At 37.4% G+C, this 17,322-nt stretch overlaps 1 protein-coding gene across 4 annotated transcripts in view; it reads right to left on the bottom strand.

The window, feature by feature from the left end:
- Window positions 1-1,107: 1,107 nt before the first annotated feature.
- EXOC2 (exocyst complex component 2) overlaps window positions 1,108-17,322 on the bottom strand; it is a 131,875-nt gene continuing 115,660 nt past the window's right edge. For all 4 annotated transcript variants that reach the window (XM_048076106.2, XM_048076107.2, XM_066992545.1 and 1 more), the window contains 5 exons: window positions 12,839-12,894; window positions 9,550-9,672; window positions 6,959-7,020; window positions 5,078-5,137; window positions 1,108-2,871 (listed from right to left, as the gene is read on the bottom strand). In XM_048076106.2, the coding sequence (XP_047932063.1) occupies window positions 2,778-2,871; window positions 5,078-5,137; window positions 6,959-7,020; window positions 9,550-9,672; window positions 12,839-12,894 (395 nt within the window). In that variant the 3' untranslated portion in view covers window positions 1,108-2,777. The remainder of the gene's footprint in view (window positions 2,872-5,077; window positions 5,138-6,958; window positions 7,021-9,549; window positions 9,673-12,838; window positions 12,895-17,322) is intronic.

Below are 17,322 nucleotides of genomic sequence, written 5' to 3'. Positions count from 1 at the left end.
CCCCTTCCCATTTCATTACATTGATACTGCATTTGTTTTTTATTACTTCTTTGCTTACATCCTGAACTCCTCATGACTACTCAAAATAAATGTTCAAAAATACAGTAACAGGAGAATGCCTCAACATCTCCAGAGGCTGAATATCCCAATGCAATATATTGTGGTTGAATTTTCCCATAAGTCTTTACCTATTTTTAGCAAGACATGTTTTACAACCTTATTACTTCCTAAGTTTTTCTTTTAAACGAGAAATAAAGCTTTCCAGGTTTCCATTTCAGTGTCTCTTTTTTTTTTCCAGTATGAATTGATATTAGGTTTTCTAGAAGTTCAAAGTTCATGTAATAATTCACTCTCTCTTGTACTGTTTTCAGCACTTACCTTTGCTTTAAATGTCAGAGCCTTTCACTTCTGTTACTTTAATTTCCTTGCTGCCTCCCTTTTCTCTGCGAGCCCTCATTGTGTATTTTAGTGTGGTCTCCCTATCTTTTTCCACTTCCAATACTATTTTTTTTAAACCTTATTGTATCTTTGAATTTTTTTTTTTTTTTTTTTGCAAAGCCACACTGACCACTTCTTGTTTTTTTTTTGTAACCCCTTTAGAGGAACTGTAGCATGCTGTACCTCAGCTATGAAGTCTTGACAGTCCCAACTCTCCTTCCACACAAATGGACTTCAACACATTTTGTTGCTGCATGATCCTCACTGGCTTATTTAATTCCTCCAGCTGGATTAATGGAACCCAGTGCTCTGACTTGACTGTCGGCATTTATCTCATATCAGGCTGAATTCAAGTATTTGATCCCTTATACATTGTTCTTGTTTGGTTATCAATGACCTGTTCTGAAGCATTATTTAAGAAAAGCAACTAAACACAAGCACATGACTTATTTCGGGTTTTAAAGGCAAGCAACAAACTGTTGCAACAGAAGACAAGAGAACAGTGTTACAGTAAATAAATGCCTGAACCTGTATTATGTCAGTACGGACAACAAATTATGTTTTCAATACTTATAAACATGCCTGATACAAATGTAGAAAATGTAGATGCTGGCAAAAATCATTAGAAAATCATATCTCTTGGAAAGCAAGGGATTCAAGAAAAAAATATGAACATTTTTTTCTTAATATTTTATTATTCTGAAGCTAACTGCTTTACAGACTGAACTAACTGAATGATTATTTCAGTTAGTATCAGAAGCTGAGACTACGACAAGCTTGGAATTGACAACATTAAACAAAACAACATTGCTCAGATGTTTAACAACTTTCTTTCTTAAGCCAATAATGACATACACTTGCAGTTTTAAACTTCTATTCAACACACTATTACTATGTACCCACAATACATGTGCATTGAGTTATTTTTTGTAGTATTTCGTAATTACTGGAACTGTATGCTATATTTTTAAAGCATGTAACTGGACTAGCAAAAGCAAAAAGCTGACAAAAAATGTTTGAAAATTTAATGCACAATTTCCAAAAAGTCATACCCCAAATGGCTGCAAGTACAGAAAGAATACATCATTACTTCATGATTTAATTAATGTGTGGTTTTCAGGTATAAAATCAAACCCATCCCTCACCCGCCAAAACAAGACCACTTTATATTAGTTGCTCTCTCTTACAGCTTCCCACAGTTTTTAAGTCCCCAAATGAAAGTCACAGTCAAATCTGGTCTTGACTGTTCATTGGGAAGACAGCTCTTGACTTTTGTGTAACGATAAAGTAATGGCAGCAAAACTGTTCTTGCCTCCTGAACCCCTATTCACTTCCAAACAAATTTAATGGTGGTGAAAAGAGGACTGACTAACAAGAGAGAAGAGGAAGACTGTGATAGTAAGACGGTAAGAATGATGAAAGATGAGAAGAGTGAGAAGGAAGCAACAAAACCAATGGCAAATTGCGCTCCTCCTTAGCCTGGCACATAGTCAGAAGTAGTTACTGTTCTGTTCCTTAATACCAAAGGATATTTAGCTTAAACATACTTTTAAAGCATCTACTAATCTCAAACTCAGAGCACTTTTAATTAATTGTTAATTGCCAATGAAAGGAAAGCTTATTTCAGTTGTGAAGGGTTTAACACCAATACTCAAATGAAGGGAGAAACTAAACGGACAGGAAGATCTGTTCAATTAGCAAAGAAATAAGAAAATAAAAGCCTCCCAAAAATCAGATTTAATGAACACTAAAATTGTAGATCATAGGAGAAAAAAAGTAATAATTTTAAATGCAAAGAAAGTAGTGTCCTTCAGCACATTGCATAAGAATACTTATTTAGGGATCTGTAGGTAGTAATGTTTATTGCATAATTCTCAATAGTTTACAGAAGCTGAGTCTTCCAGTTACATCAGCATTGCTCTACACCTAGAAAGAAACTGACATAGTGAACAGCATGTGTAATACTTAAATTTAAGGCAACAGTTGCTAAAAATATATTTCAACGTATTTTTAACAAATGAAACTGAGATTGCAGCACATAAATAAATGTTTTTTCACAAACATATAGCCAAGAAGAGTGTATGTAAACAAAACTGGCTTAGTCCCCTCCACAGAATGAAATACAGTAGACAGAAAAACATTTTGTCAAGATATTTACAACCAGAACTCTCACTCAGCAGGATACCTCATACCATTACTCAAAGGGTTGGATCTCATAACTTCTTTTTCAATGAAATTCCTTTTGATTTCCTCAGTCCTCAAGGGAACTGATGAAGTACAGAAACATGGGTGACGTCTATCGGCATTCATCTATTGAGTTGCCTGCATTGCGTCGATGTCTACGTTTTCATCATCACTGATGAAGAAGCTTGAAAACAGGTCAGCTGCAAGTGCATGCTGCTTTTAAACTTGTTTAGCAGCTCTTCTAATAACCTGTGAAAGGAAAATATTTACAATTTTGGCTGATTCTGAAAAGGGAACAATTACCAGAAGTTTTGGTTATTCTGTCTGTGACTTCAAATACATTGCCTGTGTAAATAAAGGGCCTAAATTAGATCTAGTTTAAATATCTGAATCTTACAGATACTTAGAAATATACCAACTGTGTTGGGATGATCTGTGATAAGAGGGAGACTTAGCCACAGAGATCTTATCAAGGTTATAAAATAGGCCTTTATATGCCTTTCCTTCCACATAAATACCATTGTCCTTAGAGAAACATAAATTTAAAACACAATGGCAAAAGGGCTGGTAGAGAGGGTCATAAGATACTGCTGTAAGGAAACTTTCAGACTATGTGCCATAAAACCAGTATCCCTTATCAAGGCTATGGCTTTTAGCTTGCAGCTGAATTCGTAATGTGAGTTCTTGAACTTGTCTTTGAGAGGTATTCCATAGTCTTCTCTTAAAGATTATGGCTAAAGGATCAGAAATAAAATGGCTGTTCCAGGAGAAATATTAATTCACTAGCAAACGTATGTTTTTGTCCTTTATAGATAACGAAATAAGTATGAGTTCAGTTTGTAGCATAGCAATAGTTCGTTGCCAAGAGGATACTTGGTGCAATGGATGATACTTATTATAAACCTGACTACAGGTTTAGGACCAAGGATGTCAATGGTTCTATTGTAGGAGATATTTATTGTAGCAGTGGAGATCTGTTACAAAGTTTTACAGCCTTTTCTGTATGCTTTATGTTCCTTGTATTCTAGGGATGAACATGTTCTCCAAACTTTCTGCTCTATTTCAAAAACAAGCTAGATAGGGCAGACATGCATCACTGCAACTTTTTGGCAAGCCGTGATTACTGAACAGCCAGTAACAGAAGAAATTATACTTGAACGTTACAAAAATACCACGAACAACAACTTGAACCACAAAATTGGTATCTGCTTCCTCAGCAAGCCCTCTGGAAGATGCCTATGGCCACATTCATCATTTAGTATCACAGTAATGACTGAATAAACTGAAACAAACATCTCTAAATTAGTGCATAAATGTGTGTTATTTTAAACAAATATATATGTAGATTATAATGGCCAGTGTGGAATGATGACAGTTGTCATATAGAAACCTGAGAAACAGAACAAATTTTATGCTGTCTAAGGCTCAGAACTCTGAGATAGATGTAAAAATGATGCAGTTCTTGATTCTCATCTGTCCTACAAAAACTCACACACTTGTGACCAAGTCAAAAAACCCCCAACCCTACAGGTGTTTCGGAAAGTCTGAGTTGAAAGAGCTATCTCAAAACTGATTCTTATCTTTAATAAAGCAAAAGACCCAAGTAAGGCAAGGGGGTATCTTGAGACTTCTTGTGGCTGGTGAAGAGTAGGTTTGAACAGAGAGAAGGCAGTTTGTATGGGCTGCACAAACAGGGTCTACTTTTGTCTACGGAATATTCTAAATTCTGAATGTTAAGTGCAGGCTGATTTGATGAAGTTCAGTTCCTAAAAGTACCGTAATAGCAACCTCAAGTTCAAAACAGCTATATTTATACTAATATACTCATTACAAATCTGTCCGTGTTTTACCATACCAGCTCTTTATTAAGCTATGCTTATAAAATAGGCTACCAAATACTAGGTTCAGTGCGATACAGCAGCTTGGTTGTCAAAGTTTGCTATGTTGGGGAAGAAAGAACCCAAAAGGCCGCCTCCTGATGTTAAGAAAGAACAACAGAAACTTCTTATTTGTTTTTAAAATGAAACAAGCCAGTTTTGAGAATTGCCCAAATATCAGCTGGCAAAAACTTGGATTTGTTCCTTGGTCATTTTCTTTACTGCTGCTAAATTCACTAAGACAAGACAATGGACCTCACAGAAACTAAGATTAGCATGGAAGGCTAAAATGGACTGAAATTATAAAATAAATACAAAGCTATGTTGAACTGATAAGGCTAGAATGGGGGAGACATATGCCACAGAGTCATCAGCTCAGTTCCTCTGTATAACTTAATAGGCCACAAGGAATAAGGATTTATATTACTCTTAACTCTGTCCAAAGAGGCTTCTACTTCGTAACTTTGAAAGGTCAAATATAGCAAAGGTTAACTCTCTTCTAGCAAAGCTCTGATACAAGAGTAAAAAGCAATGGCTCCATAGAGCATAAGAAGAACAAGAAGGTGCAGTATACTCACTTTTTGTCAGTTCCACTCGAGAGCTGAGGCAAGGCTTCCAAAGCTTGCTTAAAGCTCGAGCTGTAAGGAAAACAAAAATACTCATATTCCCCTGGTACAAGTCTCAACTTTCAGCTTCTCTCTATAATTTTCGTAGAAATGTACTATATTTTAGCCATGCTTCTTGTTTCAATAAATTAACAAAATGTCAACTTGACACCTGACATTCATGTGCAAATTATATAGAAAGTGGCCACGGGCCCAAGTAGGTCCCTCAACACTCCTGATGTGATGTACAACATACACCAACAAGAAATGTTCAATCAGCTGCTGATTTAAGACTGAATCTGACTTTCTGGACCCTCCAAGAATTAGAGGTAGTTTGCCAGCCTGCCTTCTGCCTAGAACTAAGTGAGCATCAGAGTGTGAAGCACAGATATAAGGTTGATTTTGGCTTTCTATGGTCAGTTGATAAGTCACTGCACTCCCCCCTGGAGAAGGGGGCCTACAGAGATTTGCATTGTGCTAACACAGAATCATAGAATAATTGAGGCTGAAAGGGACCTCTGGAGGTCTTCTGGTCCAACCCCCACCTCAAACCAGCGATAACCGACGTTACTGAAGGTTTCTTGGGGCCAAGTCAAGTTTTGAGTATCTCCAAGGATGGGGGTTGCACACCCCTCCGGGCAACATGAAACAGACATGCAGGGAATGATGCAACTCCTGCACAGATGGGTACAACCTTCTCTCAGCAGAATTAATATTAATATGGTGGCTTGTGGCATCTACTGCTAGTGAAGGGACTAGGAATAAAAAGGCATCTATGAAGCTCCAGCTTTCATGGTTCACTCTGATTTGCTCCCATGCTGCTCAGAAACAATAGCAATTCCATTTTATCCAATATAAGCTGGTGCCAAACAGTTCACATTTAGGTCTTCATCACTATCAGATGCACAGTACAAGGAAGCAAGTCTTGAAACTGAATGCAGTGACATCACAGAATACCATCAGCAGTGACGTGAAGATACATCAGTGCCTTAAGCCCTGCAATGTCTCCTACAAAATATTGGTCAGTTGAGAGGACCAAATCACAATCTGTGGGAATGGGTAATGCCAATCCTAACAAAAGTGTAGGTAATCGAAAATAATGAACGGACACACCCAGCCCCATATATACTCAACTAGAAATTTCAATCAATGAACTTTACTCAAAACTGCTGACAGCTACCACATTTTTTTTTGTGTTTTTACGTGTCTTGACTACATCAACCACTGATGCTGCTAATGTTTTTCTTTCTCCCTTTATATTAGCATATGCATGAGTATGTCCCCCACTGTTTATCTGTGGTCTTTCACCTCCCTAAGAAATGATACATTGCTGGAAGCTTTTCATTCTAATAGACAGGGTGAAGCTGAATTCACTCTCGTCTATGAGGTGTGTGGAAAAGGAGTAGGGTAATGTACAAGCTTGTGGAGAACCCTAATTCTCCATGTCCCTTTAAGGGGATCCTGCTGGTGTCTGGTTCTGTAGCCTCTTTGAAGTCTATGGCAGACTCTCTGTGGTGTGCTTTATGGGACTTCTGTAAAAAAAATGGATGAAACTCAGTGGCAACTGCTTTTGCCTTCGCAACATTTTCCTCAGCAGCTTAAGTAAGAGTCGTCGTCCCTCCACCCCCCACTTTGGTAAGAGTGGGGAATACCTAGTCTGTGTCATCAATTTAAATTAAAAAAAAAATCAACTGATAAAGCCATAGTAGTGTCAATTTCCCCCATATACATGTAATACATTACATATTCTATTTGTATCAATCTCTTGAAAATCCTTAATTTACACCATGTGTTTTTGCATGTTTACCAAGGACTCCACTACATTGAAACAATAGAAAATACAGCACAACTTACTTGCTCTCAGGTGTTAGATATATGGCCACTGTATCCCTCAATGCACAGATTTCAAGTCTTGCCTAAAGACAGAAATACAAATACTGAAACACTGAGACAATGTCCTTTGATCAGAATACCAGTATCCCAAAGCTTCATCTTTTTTAGAAGCAAATACTAGTGCATGCTGCAGTGGTAAGCAGCCTTGACTTCTAAGGGTTTGTTTCCTGTATTTTTGGTTGCCATGCTGCTATATCAGTTAGGAGAGTGCTAAAAGGAACAATTTCATATTTTTCATACTTTCATACAAGTCAAACTGTTTGCGTGGTCACTATGTAGCAGTCTGAAAACATTGTTTCGTCTCTCAGTAACAGTAATAAAACTTTAATTCTGCTCCATCTTTTCTGTTCTGTTACAGGCAGAGAAAGGGACGCTACCTCGATAGGGTATGCTTCTTTTTTATTTTTTTAATAGTGAGCTTTACTTCTCACAGCCTGGCTTGTCCAGGGAGGAAGGAAACACGAGAATACGAAAGTCTGTCAATGCACATCTTATTCTTGGTTTTGCTGTTGAATTTATTTATTTTTTTTCCATCAGATGAGGAAGTAGAATGGTTGTGCTCTGCTTCTTGTCTGTCACCTGGTGGGCACACAAGCTTGGGGATTTTACTCCTGCATGGTACTGTATGTCTAGGTATTGATTTTCACCTAGTTCATTCTCTACCATACCTAATAGTGGAGAATGAACTCCAGGATTAAACCAAGTTCACAAATCTTCCTTTAGTCTTTGAAAAATATTCACTCAGATTTTTTATGTGAAACAAACATTCTGAATGTGGTCAATACTATAGCTTTTTCATTTAAATTATAAATTGAACTTCATCCAAATTCAGATTCAGTTCTTATTCATCAAGGTACAATTTAATCCAGCTAGTCATTACGGAAAGAGATCTACATTTAGAACAAATTAATATGACATTACTTTTCCAAAACAAAACTTTTTATAATATAACATAGACATCTAATTCTGATTCTAATGAAAGCATTTGGCTTTTAGGTCTTCTCCTTATCTCTCCCCTAGGTAGGAAGCCAGCAGAGATTTATGCATTTGTTTTTTTTGGTGCCAGAAATCTCACACAAAATATGACATAGCTACCCACCAATTTCATACCCATAAGGAATGCTTTGCTCACCACAGAATGTTTCACCTTTTCTGTATGGTGCTCCAAACTGAACAGTCTGGGAGTTCTTGAAGTTCTACATACAAGGTTCTGTAGTCTTCCCTACATTTTAGGAAGCAGCAGTAGAATATCCCAAATTGGAAGGGACCCACAAAGATCAAATCCAACCCCAGTACCATGGGACAGCGTCACGTTCTCAGGCATCACAGACTAAATAAACATGGTGTATGGGCAAACACTGTGAAAGTATGGATCATCTGACATGGGTATACAGATTTAGGCTTCTCTTAAGGAACAGGTCTCTCTTGACCAGGCTGACCCAGGCCCAGATCACTCTCATACTGCTGTTTCCTGCCTTGAGTGACATAGGATTTTCCATGTTCAGAGGAACAGAAAAGGACCATGAGTGAGAAATTTGCAGAAGGGAGAGAAAATCCTTCCAGTTATGGGTTTAGGCAGCAAGTTCATAGAGCGGGTCACCTAGTCAAACAAAAATGATTTACAGGTAGCTTTGTTGCTGTTCATTGATTTGGTTTTAAGCTGGCAGCCAATCTTACTTGGTTGCAATCTTGCTACGTTAATTATCTGTCACATGCAATTACTAATAGCAATTGGAAAATAAAGCTTGCATTTGGATATTTATTTTCCCATGATAATGCAAGAATGCTATCACAGACAATGAAAAACGAGGATTGGCACTTCCTGCCTGTTACAGCCATAGCAATCATTATGTCAATGGAATTTGTTTTTTAACATATGTAGTTTTTCTCCTACAAACTCCTTTAAAACTTTTTCAGCAGAAAAGACAACTACTGGTGCAGTCACAAATGAAGAGGGCATTGTAAGACTATCCGTTGCATCTGTGTTATGACAGAGTGCTAACACAGAAATAGCACAACAGGCAAGTGACCGGTTCTGTAAAGACTTACAAGATCCTACCATACCACATTTTCAAGATTTTAAACCTCTAAATATCATAAAACTCTTTTTTTTTTCTTTTAAAATATTTTTTTTTTTTGGTGACAGGACAAAGTTAGTTTAACAACATTTCAAACAGATACCATTATGATGGTTTAGGCAACCTTATTTAGTGACTGATGTCCCTGCTCATTGCAGGGGGGTTAGAACTAGATCATCTTTAAAGGACCCTTCCTACCCAAATCGTTTTATGATTCTATGATGCTTTTTATCTCATAGGATATGGGTAATCTTTTATGCACTTACACAATGACAACGCTAAAATATGATCAACCCAAGAACTAGTACCCCAAAAGGTATTCATACATAAATATGAGAAAGAGGTTGTATACTAATCCTTTTTACCTCCTTGTTTTCACTGCTACAATAAATCCAACAAATACACAGGTTATACCTCTCTGTTATTCTAAGTTTTATAAACTCAGATGTTTGACAGTACAAATGATTCATCTACCTGTAAAGCTCCATTTCTGCTGAAGGATGAAACACACTGCATCAGTCGACTCAGTTCTTCAGAGACGGCTTCTACAATCCTTGACATTACCCGAGGAACTAGGTCTTTGGAAATGGTAAACACCTGATTTTTATAAAATAAGAATCATGAGCAGAATACCTATATTGACGTAAGTATTTTATAAAGTAACATTTTGGTAAAAAGCATTAAACACTTTGATTGAAAGGGCCATTGTATTTTTAACAATGGACAAAGAAATTCACAGCATCTGGAACCTGAAGAATCCTTTGACGCTTGCCCTGTGCTTCGCCCAATCACCTCTGCTAACCGCAGTGCTAGCTATTCGACATGTGACGCTGACAACCTTCTTGCAGTGCCTAAAAGGAAAGTATCTGCTCTCACCTGATGCATGCAGGTGGTCAGGTGGCTATACATAAACTGCTGTTTTGTGGATAGCACCTTTTTAATTCAGGATTATGTCACTGACTGACCTAATTATGCATTCAGCCACATTTTACCCAAGCATTTTGCAATTTCTTTTAGAACACTTCATATGTGGCAAAGACCCTGCTGCACACTTGCCCCATCACTATCAAACAGCAAGTGTCTTTATGCTCTCTGTGGAAATGAGCCTTCAAAAGGGTTCGAGACTATGGTGGCATAATGGATTTTCATTTAGATTTTTCCCTTACTGGAATCTGTTAGCTCCTGGGCAAAAACATTACATCTTACTATTTTTTCCATGCATCAAGACTAGTTTTTAGACTGTTTATTTGTACAACTGTTCAAAGTGGTCACATCCTCCATTTGAGGTTCAGAATAGCAACTGCAACATAACACCACCACAGAATTAAACATTAGATCTATGCCTAAAGGAAAGCATGAAGTAACCAATCTTCCCTAAAGCTCACTTTAAGGAAGTGAAAAATTGTTGGTGAATTAAAAAAAATAAAGTATGGTGTTCTACATAGAATTGGGGAAAATGCAGACCGAAAGGCTGGATATAGGAGGAAGTGAGACTATAGGTTAGACAGATCAAAACTGTGTCATGACAAAGGTGATATTAAAGCTGCACTAAAACTGCATGAGGTTGGGGAAAAAGATGACACAAGGAACTGAAGATAATGTGACTAGAGTGGTGCAAGAAGGAAAATGAACTGGATAGAGTTTTTAAAAAATGTTTCCCCTGATTTTCTCTTTAAAATGACTTACAGAATTAAGTAGTTGAAATTTTGCTAGAATAAAGTCTGACAAGGAAAAGTAGTAATTACTAGAAGATATTCATACATGTATGTAAAAATAAATTAAAGGGAACAAAAATGAATGTAGGATTCTTACCCAGATTCCAGTGGCTTAAGCAGGGAATTATAATCAGGGATCCCATAAAGCTAACCATTCGAAGAAGCAAATTTGCACCACAGACTAAGTACACTGACCACATAGGTATATGCCAGCTATCAGTTTTTATCATTGAGAATTCAAACATGCAGCCTTTGCATGTACTTTGACTGTTTTGACCCACAAAAGCTATGTAACTGACATACTTAGCTTTACAGTAAGAAAAAAAAAAAAGTAATTTGTGCGTGGGTCATCTTATTCAGCAGCAAATATTGCTGAGCAATTCAACACAAACATACCAGGAACACACAAAAAATCTTCTACTGAGAAAAGAGTATTTGTGCCCATAACGAGCACTCTTGATGTTACTATACAGAATCCAAGAAAAAAAAGTTCTCAGCAATGGTGAATCATCACAAATTTGCAATATGATGCCCTTATTTTGATTTCAGTTAAATTTGAATTCAAAGGTAGTTTTCTTTCCATGCTCATTGTTCAGCTGATTGTTAATTTTTGCTGTTTCAAACTACAGAAACTTGCAGCTTTGCTAACTAAACTTAAATCTGACCCATCTTAGAGAATTTCAGCAGAAAACAGTGCAAATGGGAGTTTCATCTTGACACATTTTCATATTTCTGCAATATTTCACATGTAAAAATTCATGACGCAACACACTATTTGGGCCAAAATTAGTATCAGTCTCAATGAAGTCAGAAGTTAGTGCACCTTTCTGCAGGAGAATTTTAATGAGTATGCCTTTTACCACGATTAGCTAAAGAAGTCAAAAATGCCTTTGAATCTTTTAATGCCCAAACTCTCATTTTCATTTTTATTAATTTCAACTACACTGAAAAACTGCAACAACAAATGAATGTCATGTTGGTATGTAGTTTTGTTTGCTCCCTCATTCTGAAGAATTTGGTAAAATAATCAATGCTATTGTGAAAACTGCTGTAAGCATATATTGAAATCCAAACAATAATGTTGCAAGTGATACAATTTATTTTTTGAAGATATTATATTTTAATTTATATGAAGCTTTGTAATTTATGGAGGAGTAAAATAAAAAGGAACCTCAGATGAATCTTATCAGGTTTTAAATAGACGTTAATACGTAGAGCAGCCATACTAGTGATATTTTGAAAGGTATTTCTGATAATACAAAGATAAGAGTAATACTATTACCAACATTTACACCAGGAGCAATAGTAATCTGATAACACTCTCAGTACTCAGAAGGAAGGAACTTGTAGAGCTAGTTGTAATTTAAAGTACTATAGAAAATTCCTGCATATTACCACGAGAGGCCGAATAACTGTAGCTCTGCAAGCTGGTAATTTTAATAATACTTAAATTTTAATATAGACTCTCTATCATAAGCCATTGCCTACCCAAGTATTTCAAACGCTATTTGTGCCATATAGAGACTACAAAAATTTCAGTGTTTAGCTTTTCATTTTTTATCCTACATAGAAGAATATGATATATATATTGCCTTTTCACTACAAAGGGCATATATTAAATATTTGTTTGAAAGTTGAGCACAAGCTTGTTTCTATATGCTGTGGAAAATAAAGTTAATCAGAGAAAGTGAGCATCATCATCATCTTGCTCCCCCCTCCCTCCCCCCACATTGTAAGGAAAAGGAAGAATTCAGCTTTAGACTTTGGCTTTCTTTTTCATCAGACAGTGGAAAGAAAAAAGCACTCCAAAACATGTAACAAAGTATTACTGAGGATAAACAGGAACTGTTCATCTCTTTCTGCCTTTAAAAAAAATTAGCAGTTTCATACTTGGTTGGCTAAACCTAACCCAAAGCACCGACATCTATAATGAACACACTTCAACACAGGTACAATTTTCAGGGGTATGAAAGCCAGAATTTACCAAGCAAAGTACGCTGAAATTATTCATCTGAATGTAAGCATCAAACAATCTGAAGCTTCCTCACCTCTGCATGCACAGCAATGATATTCACTAATGCTTCTTTCAAATAGTTTCTGACACCTGAAAGAAAACAAAAAAGGATAATTAATTACTTTCATTCTATTATCTCAACAAGGCCATACTATTCTACAGTTCAATACTGTACTTTTTCTTTTCATTTCTTTCACTAGCACTTTTGCAATCAGAGGCAGAAAGAGAAAGTTCCATAGCCACACCACCAGTCTATTTCCTTTTTCAAATCAAATGGAGAAAGGCACGTTTCCTTACAGCAAAAGGTTAAAAAAGCCAGCAGGTTCCTGTTTCAGTATTCTTCTCTGGCAACCCAATGTTACCAGCTTTGCAATTTAATAACGAGTTAGCATAAAAAAAACTTCAGGATGTCTTGCTGGAATGCACTTACCGTGGCATAGAACATGCACTACAACTTGATAAGTTCTAAGGAAACAGAGAACGCAAGGGAACGCTTATATACCACAGCCTTCAAGAAGGCCTCGCTACTTTATCAGCTTCTCTAACTGTATGTTATTATTACAGATGGAAATAGCAAGGATTCTTGTTTCTCTGAAAGTGCTTCAGAAGGTATTACTCATGACAATTTATATGGAGATGTCATGTCTTAGTAAAAATTTCCTCTTGGGGAAGGTGAAGAAGTTAAGCAAGCATTTTATTTACCAAGCAAGTAAAATAATCGTCAATTTATACCATGCTCTAAACAGGACATTCAGCAGGGTATGTTTTACAGTTAGGACAGGCTCTTAGTCCCCTGCACTGCTGTGGATCTGGAATAACTTCAGAGAACTGGACTCCAGACATGGAAGATCTAAGATACTGTAGTGAATAGTGGAGAATACAGCAATGTCTCGCAACTGCCATCTCAGCTGTGGTTAAATTTACTTTATAAAGTGAACGCTGTTCCCACAACCTACCCCAAGATCTAAAAAGGAGATACTTGCTCTTTCCTAGACAATCCTTATGGACAAAAACTTTATGAGAGTAGGACAAAAGGAAGACAGGATCCCCTTGCATGAGATACAAACACATTTTTGCCTACGTCTACGCCGTGTGACACGGTGCGGCCTAGCGTTCAGATTGAAGGGTGCTTCCTGAAGCACCCGCAGGTCTCCTGGGGGAAACAAGGGCATTTGGGGGAAAGTGGAGGGAGAGATGCTGAACAAGGAGTCCTTTCCAACACGCAGCCAGGATATAGCTAAGCTCTGCACCCAAACCCGTGCATAGACTGTCTCCGTTTCAGAAGTTCATGGCAAGAGGCATGCATTGAAGATGACTTTACCGCTCTCGCTAAAAGCAGTTTGGTTTCTGAACATACAAAATAATAATGATTTTTTTTAGAAATAATGTTCTATATTTTCACTTTGGAAGAAATGCAAATTAATGAAAAAGGTAAAGAATAAAACAAGCATTTCAGATATATTCCAAAACATCTCTAATGCCTTTTGTTGCTATCTTTATTCTTTTCCTTGAAAAATTTGTCATTCTTTCCATTTAAACTAGACCAACAACAAATCAAACAACATAGTATACTAGTTTGCAAGCATATAATTTCTTGTTATCTTAGTGATTTTTTGCAACAAGGAAGGAAGGGAGGGAGGAATAGAGCAATAGCAGAAATTTTATGAAACTTTTTTTTTTTCTCTCTCCTCTGTAATCTGCAAAACAAAGTAAGGATGCTACACACCAGAACTCGAACCACACCAAAAGATCACAGGTATGTGTGGAAACGCAACACCCCCTTCCTTTTTCCTCTTCTGCTGCTCTCCTCCTGCTTCACTCTGCCCCAGTTTAATTCCCCCGTGGGCTTCATATCACGGAGGACAAAATTTGTATCACCTCCCACAGTCAAATAGACCTTGACAAGGCACCAAACGGTGGTATGCAAATCACATCAAGAGGTACAGGGCAGATTTGGGAGCTGGTTTACAGTTAACCTCAGGGTGCAAAGTGTTGATTTCAGTCTGCAAACCTATGCGGTACTCAGCTCTTGGTTGTCTACTGGCCTCATCTTGTGACAGGAGGATCTTTCATGTGGAAACTGTGTTTTTATGTTTGCACAAATGCCACGCAAAGTTAAGACTTACACGGTCCCTTTCTCTATGGATGCTTGAGCACTGTCTGAGCACGTTCATTAATCAGTCAAAGTTATACTTGTGAACCAAGCTGCATTTCCTTGTCCAGCCTGATTCTTCTCCAAGGCAGCATCTCTCACATTCACTCTTGTAGAGCTGGGGAGCCATAATGGAAGTACAGAGAGGGGGGCTGCTATGTGAAACAGAGAGGGAAGGTGTCTGTCCTAAAGAGAGGAGGCCAGCTGGCTGAGCTGGGAATAAGTGTTATTTGGGAGGCAAGTGAAATGCTGGGATGCATACAGACTGATCTGGGTGGGCTGTATGAGAGGGTGATGTGGTTTGACGGAAGAATCCTCATCTTCCATCTAACCCACCAAAGCTCCTGAGGTAGCGTGCCTCTTCGGGTGCTTTTAAACAGTTTGGCTCAGCACAGGAGCTGCTAACTCTGTCTGCTGTTGCTAACTCTGTCTACTGCTGTGCTAGTAAAAAAAAAAAAAAAAAAAAAAAATGTTGCCTATCACCTCTGTTTGAAGAAACCTTCCACAACAAAATTCTTAAAAAGACAGCCACTCAGTTAGGGTCTACAACCAGTTAATGCCACTTTGTACAAACATGAAATACTCATGTCAGCAAAATCAGCACCAGGTTTTAAGTACCACTGCCTAAGACAGATGACATAAATGACCATTTTTAACTGAAGAATTCAGAATGTGTTGACTAAATGGAACTGAGATGGAACCTACATTAAAAATGAGATGAGAACAGTGCAGTACTGTACATTGCTAGGCCATCACAGCTGCAAGACAAAATTGTTAACTAAAACCTCGGTGAAAGGGCGTAAGCAGCCACATTTTACCTTGCACCCTTGCCCACATGCAAGGACAAATGGATGAACTGAGAGATTACAGGAGGCTATTTCTTTGCTGCAATTCCATTAGCTAGCACTACTGAGATGTTCCTGTGGGTCTGTTATGACTGCAGAATCAGAGGACTCAGCACAAGCTCAAATATTTCCTCAGTTTCTTAGGCCTTGCAATTTAACACCAAAGAATTCAGCACAAACTGAGCTAATATTAGTAGCAAAGCTATGCAGCTTAGAGGCAGTCCATGCAAATAAAACTGTAGTTGCCTTAATTACAGCATCTAAGAGTCTGAAAGACCTTGACTTGGTAAGCTAAACTAACTAAAGGTGGAGAGAGGATGCAATTGCACTCCAAAAATGCCAGTAAGTGGAGGCACTCAGGGAGAAAAAGGAGAACTAGTTGAGCTTGAGAACAATATTGGCACACCAAAGAAAGGTATAAATGAATTGTCCATCAGTAAATTTAGGCTGGAAATTAAAAGTAACCATATAACAGGTTTGCTCTCACTCTGCTATTAAATATGTGGTGGTGTGAAAACCATTGCTGCCTGGGAGTCAGTTTCCTATCATGAACAGTACATAAAAAGGGTAAAAAGGGTATTTTCCCCCCCAGCCCTTCTCTTCTTTTTTTTATGAAGGATTTTAGTTTTTGCATGTGGAGACAAAGCCAAACATATCTGAATGTCAGGACCTGCAGGCATAGTTAATAACTATACTATATTTTGAACAACTACAATTAAAAAATATCCAATTTCTGATTTATATCACTGCACTGTTTGTGGCAGGCTTTGTTGAAGCAAAGTATTACTTTTCTGGAGTATGATTCAGTGGAAATACAAGCAGCGGCATCCAACTGTGAATTTGTTGTGAAATTCATTTCAAAATGAAAAAATTCTGTCTAGAATAGAATTTTTGTGCAGCTTTCTCTACAACTGTTCAGCAGCCCACGCAATTACAGTTTTTGGGACACCATGCTGCCAGTCCTTTTATACAGCACTGAAAGCTAATGCAGCATATAACTGTAGGTTGCAACTATCAGGCTAATCAAGTGAAACATAACATTCTTAAGTCTAAAATACCTCTTATTTAGCATATTGAAGCACAAACACAATACCTTTCCATAGCTTCTGACAGAAACGTGTTAAAGAAAGTCTCAACAAGCTCTTGCAATTTCTCTCAAGAAAATGTTATTATTTTGTTACAGCATAAATGCATTCCACTCCCACTCTATTCTTAACACCAAAGAATCTGACTTACTGGAATTCTAGCTTCCACTAACAAAGCCCCATGAATGCTCTAAAGAAAATGGATGGGAAGACTTGAGACATATAAATGAAGGACAGTTTCAGCCATCAGCTATCACAATGGCTGACAGAAACTTTAAAATAGCATCTTCCAATTTGGGCCCTCCACTGTACTTTTTACTGGTAAAAAAAATAATCTAGCAAGATTATCCATTAAATTTAATTTCCAGTCTATATCACCTATTAAAATTTTTACATATGAAATCTGTCAAAAGTCTACATCTACAAGCAATTTTAA

The sequence above is a fragment of the Anser cygnoides genome, chromosome 2 (genome assembly GCF_040182565.1).
Source record: "Anser cygnoides isolate HZ-2024a breed goose chromosome 2, Taihu_goose_T2T_genome, whole genome shotgun sequence".
In the NCBI taxonomy this organism is placed as follows: Eukaryota; Metazoa; Chordata; class Aves; order Anseriformes; family Anatidae; genus Anser; species Anser cygnoides.
Note: the sequence above shows the minus strand (reverse complement) of the source record. Positions and strands in the feature narration are given on the sequence as shown.